Source organism: Mycteria americana, chromosome 9, assembly GCF_035582795.1.
Source record: "Mycteria americana isolate JAX WOST 10 ecotype Jacksonville Zoo and Gardens chromosome 9, USCA_MyAme_1.0, whole genome shotgun sequence".
NCBI classification, from domain to species: domain Eukaryota; kingdom Metazoa; phylum Chordata; class Aves; order Ciconiiformes; family Ciconiidae; genus Mycteria; species Mycteria americana.
In genome coordinates this window covers 25,684,155-25,697,604 of record NC_134373.1, presented here as the reverse complement: position 1 = coordinate 25,697,604, position 13,450 = coordinate 25,684,155, and the positions used below count along the sequence as shown (strand labels likewise).

At 37.5% G+C, this 13,450-nt stretch overlaps 1 protein-coding gene across 1 annotated transcript in view; it reads right to left on the bottom strand.

Moving 5' to 3' along the window:
- The window catches only part of LY75 (lymphocyte antigen 75), a 48,164-nt gene that overhangs the window by 4,851 nt on the left and 29,863 nt on the right, over window positions 1-13,450 (bottom strand). Inside the window, exons 23-32 of the mRNA XM_075511409.1 lie at window positions 12,363-12,523; window positions 11,559-11,688; window positions 8,840-9,066; window positions 6,862-7,030; window positions 5,532-5,678; window positions 4,462-4,584; window positions 3,829-4,023; window positions 3,219-3,439; window positions 1,913-2,087; window positions 1,231-1,398 (exon numbers count right to left, since the gene is read on the bottom strand). Coding sequence (XP_075367524.1) covers window positions 1,231-1,398; window positions 1,913-2,087; window positions 3,219-3,439; window positions 3,829-4,023; window positions 4,462-4,584; window positions 5,532-5,678; window positions 6,862-7,030; window positions 8,840-9,066; window positions 11,559-11,688; window positions 12,363-12,523 — 1,716 coding nt within the window. The remainder of the gene's footprint in view (window positions 1-1,230; window positions 1,399-1,912; window positions 2,088-3,218; window positions 3,440-3,828; window positions 4,024-4,461; window positions 4,585-5,531; window positions 5,679-6,861; window positions 7,031-8,839; window positions 9,067-11,558; window positions 11,689-12,362; window positions 12,524-13,450) is intronic.

Below are 13,450 nucleotides of genomic sequence, written 5' to 3'. Positions count from 1 at the left end.
AAAGATTTGCTGAGCTGGGCTTGTAAAATTAGCTTGAAGTAATCTGCAGAATAGACATAAAGCCCCCATTCCCCAAAATACAGTGTAATGTTATACAAGACAGCTTCAGATGACTGGTTATTCAAGCAGGTCATACAAAATAAAATGGGAGTAAACTTACTGCAGCTGTGGACTACATACATGGAAGATATCAAAAGATATGCCACATTCAGAATTACTAGTCTTGTCCAAGTAATAAGCCCTTTTCAAAAATATAGTTGAACAAAAGCTCAGCATTTTGCTGAGTCAAGTTAATTTCTAAATCAATCCCTCATTGTGCCTCAGGTTTTATACAGTGTTATAGCAATTAAGGAGTAAGAGTGAGGAAAGGGTATACTGGAGACAGGCTGAGAGCATACCTATTCTTTACAAGTATATGCAAATATAAGACAGAAGCTTAATTTAGAGAAAGATCACTTTCTCTTTCAATTACCAGGCCAGGTAGGATGGAATATAAAACTGCATCCAGGACTGGGACTACTTGTACCTTTTCTTTTTCATCCTACGTAGCGAGTTCAACTTCACATCATAAGATCACAGAATCATATAGGTTGGAAAAGACCTTTAAGATCATCGAGTCCAACCGTAATAGTTCAATAGAAGTAAGTTATGACAGTCACTAGCTTCTAAGCTAAGAAGGTGATTAAAAATTCTGTACACAAGACTGCTTAACATCATCTTCTGCAATACAATTCCCCACATAACTTATCAAAGAAGAGATAAAATCCTTTAATTTGACATAAAATTAAGTTTTTTAGTGATATTACGTGCTTTGAACCATTTGATAGGTTAGCAAGCTCCCTATTAGCAAGCAGCTAATGCAAGGATATAATAAGAAAACACTGCTAACAGCACTAACTTATAATAAAGTTAATTGTATGCAAATAAAACTGTTTCTTCCAAATCGTAAGCCTTAAATTTCTGAATCCTCTATCAATGGCTATCCGCATTTTACTCGCAGATATCCATGTGCCAAACAAACTGTCAGCACATTGCAGAGTTTTACCAAGAACCTTAATCAGATGTTCAAAAATAAAGCTTGCTATTACTTTTCCTAAACTAAAGAAGCATAAAAGCTGAAAAGCTAAGGTATAACCAGGGTAGGTTTTTTGGTTGTTGGGGTTTTTTTTTTTTTTCTTTCGAATAATGTACTAATTACAAGTTGTGATGTGATAGAGAGTCTAAACATACTCAGTTTCTGGCAGACTTTCTTAGCATCTTCCACATTATATACTGAAAAATTGTAGAACGCCATGTCAAATGCGTAACAGTGATCCTTATACTGTATCCATTGTAGGGTACCACCAACTTGCGGGCATCCTGGGGCTCTGCTCACTTGCTTTGGCTGTAATTGTCTCTCTGCAAAGACAAAGACATTGACATTATTTCTGCTGCAGGAGTTTGTGCTTAGTCTCTTTGTAGTAACAGGACAGTAAGTATTAACAAGGACTACTTCTCCTACCAACAACCATGATTCCAATTAGTTTACATTCCTTCTTCATGTGTCATAGAATTTATTTGAAAATAAGCATAAGACAAGTCACAAAGACTTGGGAACCATTTTTTCTTGCCTTTTAGGGGGTTTTGAAGTTTGATGTATGTGTTTGATATGGATTTCAACTCGGAAAAGATACGTACAATTCATATCACAGATGATCAAAAAGCGACCAGGATTGTTTTAGATTTTCACCACTGGAATGGAGAGAATTAATCTCCCTTAAGTATTAAAAAGTGTTTTATTGTTCCTGACAGACAACTCTTCTTAAATAGGGAATCACATGTAGTATTTCAGCCTTCATTTCTAGTTCTAAATACAACATGTAAAGATAGAATACATAAGACAACCACACAAAACATTAAAAATAACACTTACTGTTTGGAGGGCTATAGCAAATGGCACCTTCAGCAACATTTGTACATTTTGTACGGTTCCAAGATCCTTTAGTGTCCAACAGAACACAGTTCTCAGTAGTATTTGAGTTTTCTAATTCCCAAGGGTAGTAGTCAAAGTCGCTTCCATCTGACCATTCAAAATTAGCTTTACTCCCCTAATTAAAGAAAAAACACACAACTTCTAAACCACTGCATATGGTCATGGTTTAAATCTTGTCAGTCATTAGTAAGTCATGTAGGAATATTTATCCCTTGTAGAGTGATAAATTAAAGTGCAAGTGCCTCATTTTCTAAATCCATACTGAATAAATGTACAAAATGGTTTGTATTTTCCAATCAATTCTTAACATAGAAATGCTGCTTACTTGTGTGAACGGAGAAACTGGAGGATGTTTGTAAGTTTAAACCTGCAATTAGCCTTGTTTTATTCTATGGAAAACACTTTACTTCATTTCATCCTGCTGTTTCATTTAAGCAGTCTGCCTTCCTTACTATGAATATTATTAGATATGTTGCAAACTGCTAAACTGTCGAGATGGCCTCAGCGAGTAAAGCTGGTCAGCTCAGGAATGGTTTGCTGTGCTAGCTCTTACTTCAGATATGCTGCTGGAAACCCATGACAATGAAGGGTCAGTTGTGAGAAGCAGAGGGACCCATTCAGACCAAAGGACAGGCAGAGGTAGCAAAGGTGTCCATAGAAATCACACACCTCTCTCTGCAGAGGGGTATTCTTGCCAATTAACTACCATGGCCAGGTGTGGGGAGTAGTGTGGGGAGCAGGGTTGGGGCCACAGGCTTTTGGCTCCAAGGATAAGCAGACAGAGGAGGAGGAGGAGGAGGATGATCTGCAGCTGTCTCTTGCTGTGCCTTCTGGGAGAAGGGACACATAACTTGCTGCAGAGCCAGTCCTGACCTGGACTAAACAGGCTCCATACAGCCTTCTCTGATTGTATTTGCTAATGCAATCTGATCCTACAGAGGGCCATAAATCTGGAGCCTCTAAAGGTAGTGTTGCAAATTGCACTTCCTTGTGCCACAAAGCATGATGTGGGACTTTTATATTATTTTAAAATTTCAAGGATTTGGAAAAATATCTCAGTGTGGCTACACACACTAAAATTGAATATACTTTAATGTATGTTACACAGGGTTGACAAAGTACGTAACTTACTATATGGAATAGAAATTCCAAGAAACTGGAAAAAAGCATCAGAAAATACTTCATATCCTGTGCAGAAAGTTATTTACAAGCTCTGTTACTGAGGTTACCAACAGTATATACTTACATCATGAATTGACAACCCAAGCCACAGAGGATAGCCATCCTGCTTGACAATATCTTCTAGAAATAACTGTTGTGATTCACTGTGTACACTCGCTAAATCACTCCTATTGCGTTTGCATTCTCTCAATGCCTCATACCATGTTAACTTTTTCTGAAGGATCCTGTATGTTCTGTTTACATGTGGAATAGACTCAGGCAATGGAGGCTTGTGCTGTCGGGGTCCTATTTCAAAGAATAAGAAGACAACAAGTTCTGTGCACTTCATTCATGTTACTAGGAACATACGGAAAGCATTAAAATCCATGTATATCAATGTCATTCAATTGTTAAAGCATTCAGTACAAGCCACTTACATCAAGTTATCTTTTGCTACTCTGAACACTGTGAGCAGTTGATGGAGACACACAGCAAACACATTCTTCCTGATCGGAATATTACAGCAGTGATGCACAGACTGACCATATAACCCCAGAAGCCCATGAGAGCTGTGCCGTGTGTTTCACTGGGAGCAAAACCAAAGCCTTACATATCAGGTACTGCAGAACCAGGACTTAAATTACAAGCCTCATCCAACACTCCAATACGACATGTAAATCTTCTCTACTGCTTACCCCTTTCGATTTTACAGGCGAGAATACTGTACACATTATAGTGCTGAGCATGCCAACTTTGAGAATAACTATAAATATCCCAAAAACCATCAAGATTTACACCAGCAAAAAAACTGTTCTTCTTTATGTTAGGTCTTCCCAGCCTCCAGTTATTGTAAGTCAGAGGAGTTTCATCATACCACTTGAGAACTTTATCTGTGGAAAACATTGCATATTTATTAAAACATTGACATTACGTGTACATAAAATAAAGTACATTTAACTTTGAATCTATTAATGACATTAACAGATATTAACTTCGGAAAAAATGCAGTGATACCCTAAGTTACTGTAAATCAATTCCATATACAATGCTAAATATGTTAGCATTACTCATCCAGGCCCTTTTAGGTCCTGCTTTCCAGAGAAATCAAATCTAGACTAAACAGAACATACTGGATCTAATTATCACGCAAACAGAAAGCACATCCTGTTATTTTCTTCTAGAAGATAAATACAAGTATAAAGCATTATTATAGGTTTGCATTCAGTTTGACTTTAGTTGTATACTGAAACATGCAAGAAACAGGCACTTAAAATGCTGCAAACTTTGTCTCCAATCCAGTTATCAAGAAAAACAACCTTAAATCTTACCCCTGTCATCATAAATCACACCCAGCCAGACCCACATAGCCAGGCCGCTGAATGAACGAAGCTGCTCAGTAACAAAGTTATTTTCTTCTTCATCTCGAACGCTCAGAACAAATGCTTCCGAGTCTGTTGAAAAAATTTTTTAAATTACTTTCTTAAAAATTCACCTTTCAGTTACAAATTTTTTTTTTTTTTGCCATTATTGTTAATAATTATTACAGATAGGTCAAGAATGTGTAAAGGCTAGACCTTTATAACATAATAAGTAAATGAACAGTGTGAAAACAATTTTCAAAGGTATTATCAACAGTGCTTCCCCTGGTTTTGTGGCTAAATGAAAGATATCAGCTCCAGAGATATTTGTGGGCTCTACTGTCACTTCAAGTTGTGTGTAGTAAAAATTCTGTGCATAGAACATAAAAATATCAGCAATCTTTCCTGATTTTCTTGAACTGCCTAGTAGAGAAACAGTATTAAGAAAAAGACTGAATTTAAATCAATTAATGAAAAATAAAAACAGTTTCTGGAAAGATGGATGTCTGAAGTGCCATGAGCAATGTTTTAATATGAGGGAAGCTGTTCCTAAGCTTATACTTTGTTCAGGATGGACAGGAAAAGCCCACGTGCTTTTCTCAACTGGACTATTCTCAGTCTGTTTACTTTGTTCACCTAAGTGTTCCACACAGCAAGGGGGGGAAAAAACCCCATGAAGTGAATATGACTGTAAACCCAGAATGTTGCCAAGGGGATAACAATTAACCAACCTATTTAAAATTTGCATGTTATAGAAAGAAAAAAACCCACAACCTTCCAGCTTTTCAGAGATCTCAGAATTCAATAGTTACTAGCCATCTCTCTCTCAAACTCTCCTACCCATACTCTGGCACTTTTTATCAGAGTAGTGCAAGGGCAAACAGCATTAGGCAGTGCAACACTAACACACATTTTCAAATGCTACAACCTTTCTCAACACTCACTTTGTTGTCATTGCAAGACAGTGACTCAGATCTAAAACTCATCTCCCTTAAGCTGATAAAAGTCCATAAATACCTGTAATATGACAAAGTACTTACTCATTTTCTTGCATAAATGATGAGGTTCTTTCCATCTATTTTTCGTTATCATAAAAGTGTAACAATTGTTTCTAAATGATATCCAGGGTGTATTTTTAATCTTATGTGGGCACTTAACTTGTGTAACTTGTTCTTTTTCAATCTTCTCTAAGGAAGGGAAAGAAGACATTCAGGACCAACACTTAACCCGACACACCACAAACCACTTTCAGGTACTATTTAAAAACATGCAAGACAAATTCAGTGCCATCCTCTAAATGTGTAATACATTGTTGCTTTCAGTTTCCTCATAATGGTGATTTTTTGAAAGTAACAAAAGCATCAGTAAGCATTATCAAATACAGATGCTTACAACTTTTCATAATGGTTATGTTAGAGAGGTTTAAGAATAAAATCCCTACATAAAAGTGCTAAGCATGGACCAGTAACTAAAAGCTCTTATTGTCTCTTGTATGAAGGCAGATCACTGTAACAAATAAGCTACTTCACAGCTGGCGACACATCTCAGTTCTGTGGCTTTATCTAATACTTGAGAAGTGAGAAGGACTCTTCCTGCAGTTGCTCAGATTGCAAGCACAAAATAGTTAAGGATGTCATAATGCCAAGTATACACTTTACTGTGACTCAGTATGTACAACCATGGCTTAACTGTGTCCCCTCACAGAAAAAAAAACAAAACAAATTATAATCATCTCATAGCGAAGAAATCTGTGATGATCTCTCAGAAAGATCTTTTTCATTTTTCAGAAAAGGGCTGTGCTACATATGTACCCTGCCCCAAAAGATGTTCTGCTATATTCCTCCCTGTCTGCTATAATTGGTATATATTTAGAAGAGTTTGTGAACTGCAGGTGACTTTAATTTACACCTTTCAATTCAGTGTCTACCTGCTATCTTTCTTCTGCACGTACTCATGTACCTCCTCCCTGTATAGACTTCCATGTCTGAAGGGATTTCAGGAGGTCCTAATATTAAGATGTGAGTAGTACAGAGGTAGCTGAATCTTCTTCCATACACAAGTGACAGAGATTAGTATGCAACAATCTTAGAGAAACAGCACAAAGGTAGAATCAGTTGACAATATGTAGAGTACAGTCTGGCCCAAAGCACCCATGCAGAATTCATCTGTAAAGAATATGTGGATTAAGACTAACAGGTGCATGACCCCCTATTTGAAGTTTGTTTCTTTTTTCCTGGAATGCAAATCAGCCTGTCTGAAGAAATGCAAGTTAAAAAAGTTGTAATTTTGAATTTGCAATCTGCAATTATCAAATATGCTTCATAATAAAACAAAATTCAGCTTTTATAAGTATTATGCTAGGATACATACTTTCTGATGTGTAGCAAATAGCACCTCGGTTTTCAGAGGAACAGTCAGAAGTTTTCCAGAAGCCATCAGTATCCAAAAACACACATTCTTGACTTGTTTCTTCATCATCTTCAGACCAGCGACTAAAACTAACATGTTTCCCATCCAGCCAGCCATAATGTTTTCCACCCTAGCATTATATAAGTAAAAGGGATGAGCTTACACAGTAAAAAATATTAGGTACAGAAAACGATATGAAAATATATTTACAGTGGCTAGACATTTACAGTGTCTCTGGTGAGAACTATGTGTTCCACTGCCCTTGCAATCTGATCTGCTGCTCACAATATAACAAGCTTCATTATTTTAAGTCTTGCAGTTGCAAAAATATGAATTAGCTGAAGTGGATGGCAAATTATCAAATGTTGATGTTTAACTACTATGCTTATGGAGGAAGGCCTGGCAATGAGATGTCCAAATTACAACATTTGCACCTGCAAATCAATAGTGTATATAATTATCTGGTCTTGGAAGACTGATAATATCAGAGAATAAGGCCCAGTCTCGGTTACTCTACACTGATTTGAAAGTAATCTATTAAATACTTAACAGATTTATTAAATCAGATGCGTTCCTGCCCTGGAGGATGCAGGAGGAATAAGAAAAAACCCATATACATCAAGCACGCCATCCTTTAAGAATCTTACATTTAAAAGTTTTCTTCAGGAAATCCCCCTGCTGCATTGTAATTTAATTTATCTTGTATCTTTCTTTTGTGTCTGTGATTCCAGCACTGGAGTAACAAGTTCTGTTGACCGGTTTCATTATAATTTTCTTTCATGTGACTTTTTAATTGTGCCCAAATAATGAAGTGTTGCAATAGTGAAAAGCTAGTGCATGCCTGAGTTGTATACAGCAAAATGAATCATTTGATCTTCACTTACAGATAAAGATTCAAAAGAGGAGGGAAAATAGGTTGTTCTGGCTTCCCCATCTTCACTGAGATTAAATGCCTGTTTCCTTTAAAAAATATTCTCCATAAAGTATATACTCACATTTCTATTTTTCCCCCCCTACTTTGCCTAGAATACTCAGTAGCCCATTACTGACATAGGAAGATCGTAACACCATAGATGCTCAGTGAGCACCATCAGCCTTTGTAGGTAAGGCACTTCTCAAATAAATTTTAACTTTTTTCTTGCCGTTATCTCAAGACTCATGTGCTTGACAAAAGATAAACCCTGCAAGCAAGCCCAAGCCATTTCATGAAGAAATGCTCTCAGCAAGCTCTCACTAAGAAAGCTCTCAGCCCACAATGAGAGCTTTCACTAAGAAAGCTCTCAGCCCACAATGAAGATCTTCAAGAGGTCCTCTGGCTAATAAAGGCAAAACAGTACCTCCTGCATTGACTTTTCCAAAGACAAAATAAACAGAAGAAAAAAGAAAAACCCACTAACCTGTCTCAGGGATGTCTCCCTCTAACTCAAAACACAGGCACAAATAACATGAAATAACAACAGAGTCTAAGTTAAGCTTTAGAAATATATCTCCAGAAGTGTTCAATGATTCATTTTGGATTTTATTTGCCACTTCTAGTTTCTGCCTTTTAAAACAGATTTTGGGTTGTCTTTCTAGAGTGGTACTGTAAACAGCGGCAATGATATTAAATGCCAACAGTAATTACTCATCCATTAACAAAAGAGACAGAGATGTTTCAGTGATCTATGTTGCTGCTACCCTACAATATATCCCTTCATCCTATAATATTTTAAAAGAATTGTCTCATCATCATCAATCCATCAGTGGAGTTCAAGAACTATGTAACTTGGAAGACTGAAGATGCAGAACATTAATCTTGAGACTCTCCAGATGGTTATCCCTAAATGAAAACAGTTACCGCAGAAATTAATTTTTCACAGCATCTCTTTATCCCAGTTTCTATTTCACACAACTCTAAAAATGACCTTAAGCCACAGTCTGAGGGGAAAATAAAACTTACATCTCTGCTGAAGAGTCCAATCCACAGCGGGTAATTATGAAGGGCAGCCTGAACAGCGAGAAAAGCCTGCTGGAACTGATCTGTGATGCTAACCAGCTGCATCTTGTTACTTATGCATGCAGCCATTGCATCATTCCAGGACAAATTCTTCAGAATTACCATGTATTGAACATTTTGATAGCTCAATGTTTCATTAAGGACTTGCTCTGTCTGGTTATCAGCAGTTCCTGTAAGTAAGAAATCCAGTTATTAGGTGGTTAAACACTGGAACACATTTTAAACTCCCGATTTCTCTGTAACAAACAGAAAAACCTGTTTGCGTTTCCCCTGAGAAAAAAAAAATTCTTAGACAGTAATTATGCTAATGATTATAGTTAAAAGCAAATATCTTTGACACTTTAGATAGAAATAGATAGGCTGAAAATAATCCTTGTTTTTTTTCTTTTATGTATTTTCTATGTATCTCTCTCAACTTAGGTTCACATCTTTTTATATTTTCTATTTTTAACTAACTGCTAAATAATGTTAAGAATTCTATTTATTGAATTAAAAACATATTCTATAACTTTAATCAAATACAAGAATGGGAGAGAGCAACTTCTCTCTGCTGCAATATAGCAACAGCTAAACTTGACTCATTTATCTCTGTGGAGCCTGTAGATTTATGCTTACGCAAATCCAATGGGCCATGAAACTTGACTATGCAGATCTCACAGTGTACAGCACAGTCCCAGAATTCCATACTGCCATCCATGGGTATAGTGGGAATTGATTTTGCCTCCACGTGTGCTTAACTAATTGCAGAAAATCCACCTTGCATAGGGAGGGGTGTAATTCACTATTTGTGCTCTAAGCACTGAGTATTATCACAGTTATCGGCATCATACCGAAGGCATGCAGCTCAGCGATGCACAGCAACTGCAGTTAATAAAAGATGCAAACATTCCCATGGATGGTAAATTAAAGCATGCAAACCTGGTAACCCCAAAAATTTTATACACAACCACAAATAAATTGATCTCTCCAAAAGGGAGAAAAACCCTGACATATAAAATATCTCAATCAGAAAAAGCTCACTTGGGGGGGGGGAATCACTCTATAAATAACAGGATATAAATGGCTGATTGATAGGCCGACAGGGCCATTTTCCAAAACACAGGAAGACAGAAACATAATATTCATTTGATATTTATATGCAATTTACAGCTTTCAATAGATCAGAAAAGTGACAAGGCTGAAACAGATTGTTTGAAGTGGTTTGTGTCTGCTGCCAGATGCTTTCACTTAGTAAACAGCTAAAAAAAGAACCATGGAACCAAGGGTGCCATCACACATCAAGGGGTACCAAACTGGAAACAAGGTAGCAGGGGAAGTGTCCATTTCTGAAAGAAGTAATTGCCAATGATTAATGTCTCAAGAAGTTCTGCAAGTTCTGCCAAGATTTCCAAGCAACCTGAATCATCTTTTTCCCTAAGATAAAGCCCTAGGCAACCTGGACTCTCTCACAGCTGTCCCTGCAACCTGCTGAGGTCCCTTCCAACCTGAATTATCCTTAGATCCCTAATGCAATGACGATATAAGACCAGACTGCACCAAGACACATTCTCTGGCAGTCCAAAAACTCTTCTCATTACACCTTCTACAGCTGTGGCTAGGAGAAGTGCTTAGTATTTTAGTCAGCCCAGGCTAATAATATACTGATCTACACAGATATACTGTCAACCTCCTATTAATAAAAATCCCCTTTTTGAATTTTTGTGACTACATCTCTTCCATCCAGACTTCTAATCTGGACACCTGGAATTTCTGAATTATTTGGCACTGAAATAAAGAAGATTTTTTGTGTTATTTTTTGGGGGGGAATCTTTTTGCCTATTTGAGAATTAAGAAGGTGAGCATATTCTTGGGTGTTTTGAACAGTTGGTTTTTGGTTTTTTTTTTTAGAAGATAGCATGTTACTTAGTTAGTTAAAAGGGTTATTTACATAGAGGAACATACTCAGAAGTGGGTATGCTGAACATTAGCCCATAGCAGTAATTAAACGTGTATAATAGCTATATGCATTTGATCCAATTCCAGTAATTAGTGATGACCAACCCACATGGCTACATCAGAATATTATTTTTAGTTCAGATTAAGAAAACCCACTCATGCCAACAGATCTGTATGAAGCTAGGGAAAGCTGCATCACTCCAAATTATCGCTCTCCATGTATGCCCTCAGGGTTTGCTCTGGGGAGACTGATTTCAATGTGAAGAGTACATGACACCTCATATTCTGATAGTGCTAAAACCCACAGGATATGTTTAAGGAGGATGGAAATATTGTGAGATTCCTTCCCAGGGCTTCTCGCTTCCACCATTCTGAAGAGGAAAAAGGAGTCACTTGTTCCACCCCTTGATGTACATGACCTCTATACCCACAGAACATTAAAGACCTGTCTGCTGAAGTATGGTTCCATTGAAACCACACAGAGTCTCTCAGGAAAATAGATTCCCTCTGAACTGGGCTATGAAAAAAGAAAGGGAAAATTCTGAATGGCTGATAAAATAGGTCCCAGATCATCCTCCACACTCTCCTTTTCCAAAATATACCTGCTCAGTCTCTACAAGAATCTTGCTCTTCAAGTGCAACAACTTACATGCATCAAAAAGTCTCCCGGCACACGCATCTTAACTGCAAACTCTGGCTCTAATTTATTTTGACTCTTCAGACTTACCTATAGGCTGCTGGCATATACCCAAGAAGTGCCTGTCAGCACAAGCAGTAAAATTCCATGTTCCAACATACTGTGATTTGGGATCATTGAGGATTACACCGCACTGGTTGTTAAATTCTTCATCAAAAAGCTGAAACCCAGAAATACGCTTATCAGACTCAAATAAGGCATAAACATACTTGTATAGAGAAGGTGAAGTAACATGAGGCTAGGAGAACCTGAGCTGTCTAAACTTGTTTAAGAAGTTTCAAAGGAGTGGTGCAATACAGCTTACCTATTTTACAAACACTACCAGGTGCCTGGACTCAAAATAATTCATAAGTTAAATACGGGAGAGCATATTAAATGAAAAGATTTAATGCTTAAAATAAATCTTGTTTGTGGGTGTGGTTTGATTATATTTATTATGCTTCACCTTGGGTAGAGCAGTGAGCAAAATACCAATGTATAATGGTTTACAGATGCATTCCAAGTGTAACTGAACCAAGAATTATCAATGACATCTTTTTGATGACTGTTTTCATGTAGTCTTTAAATTACAAATAGAAGTTCCAGAAGAGTCATTAAACAGTTGTTTCAGCTTTTTTCCTTCACCCTTCAGTGTTTCATATCTCAGTTCAGAAGCTGTCATCCAAATAAAGGTAAACAGAACTCCATTACTGTCAGTCACCTTGTTTGCCAATTAAAACCACTAACTGGGGGATTTGGTCTGTTACATTTTTTTTGGCTTTTTTTTTTTTGATACAGTCAATATTCCAAATTTCATTACTTAATAGTCAAGAGAAGTGAAAAGTCAGAACTTACGTCCAGTGGAATTTTCCTTAATCTTCCTGTCAGGAGTGGGTGAAAGTTACTATACAGCAGTCTACTCTCATCTATCCACTTGTTTTCCCTTGTGCTGAACAGAAACTGCAAACCAATCCAAATATCTTTTGGCATACCAGGAAGCAAGGATGTTATATAATCTGTTGGGCAGAACAGTAAGTGTACATATTGTGGTTCAGACAACAACAGTAAACATCTGAAAAACCACTTCACATAAATAAGATAATGCAATCCCCGTTTGTATTAACTTAATTTTCCCAGCCCTTTATGACTGCCAAATGCTTATCATCCCTTCCTTCCACAAGATAACACCTTTCATATCGATTTTATCTGAAAGGAACAGAGTATTGGTATTTGTCCTCCAAATTCTCATCTGAGGAGCAGGCAGTGGATTTAACCTGTTTCTCTGCCCACAACTTCGTATTCTTGCACTTGCATCCAAATTTCAGAAGCTGCTTTTCCACAGGTCTGCAAGATCTTCTATTGTCTCCCTGCAAAGATAACAGAAGAGCTCCCTCCTGCCCTCTCTGAATTGATGGAGCAAGTCTTATCTCCTGTCTTCCTCTCCTACTGCCGTATGCCATAAAGCAGAAACATCTCTTGGATTCTGCCAGAGTTTGCCCACCCCACCATCAGAGAAAGCAGGACAGGACAAAGGAACTCAGGTTTAGTTGGAAAAAAATGCAGCCAGGAAAACCTTAAAATCAGGCCCCTCTTAGAGAGCATTCTGGCACAAAACAATGGGCTTTGGTAACCCCTTGGGCACCAAAGGCATTCACTAAGCTTGTCTAGATTAGGAAGACAAATTGAAGCTATGTAATTAGCTACTGCTGACATGTCTTAACTATTGGCCACATGCCAGACTAGCCTCAGCCTATTTTCTGAGCTAGACAAAGCCATTGAAGATTTACATGTCAGAGCTAGCCAGCCTCCTAATGCCACTGGGAAGAGTAAAAGCAGCCCACAGAAAGAGGACTGTGCCTCTTTCCATATAGGTGGCCTCCACTACAGGGGGGGAAGAAAAACAAACAAGAAACAATAACAAATACTTCCATATGCACCAAACC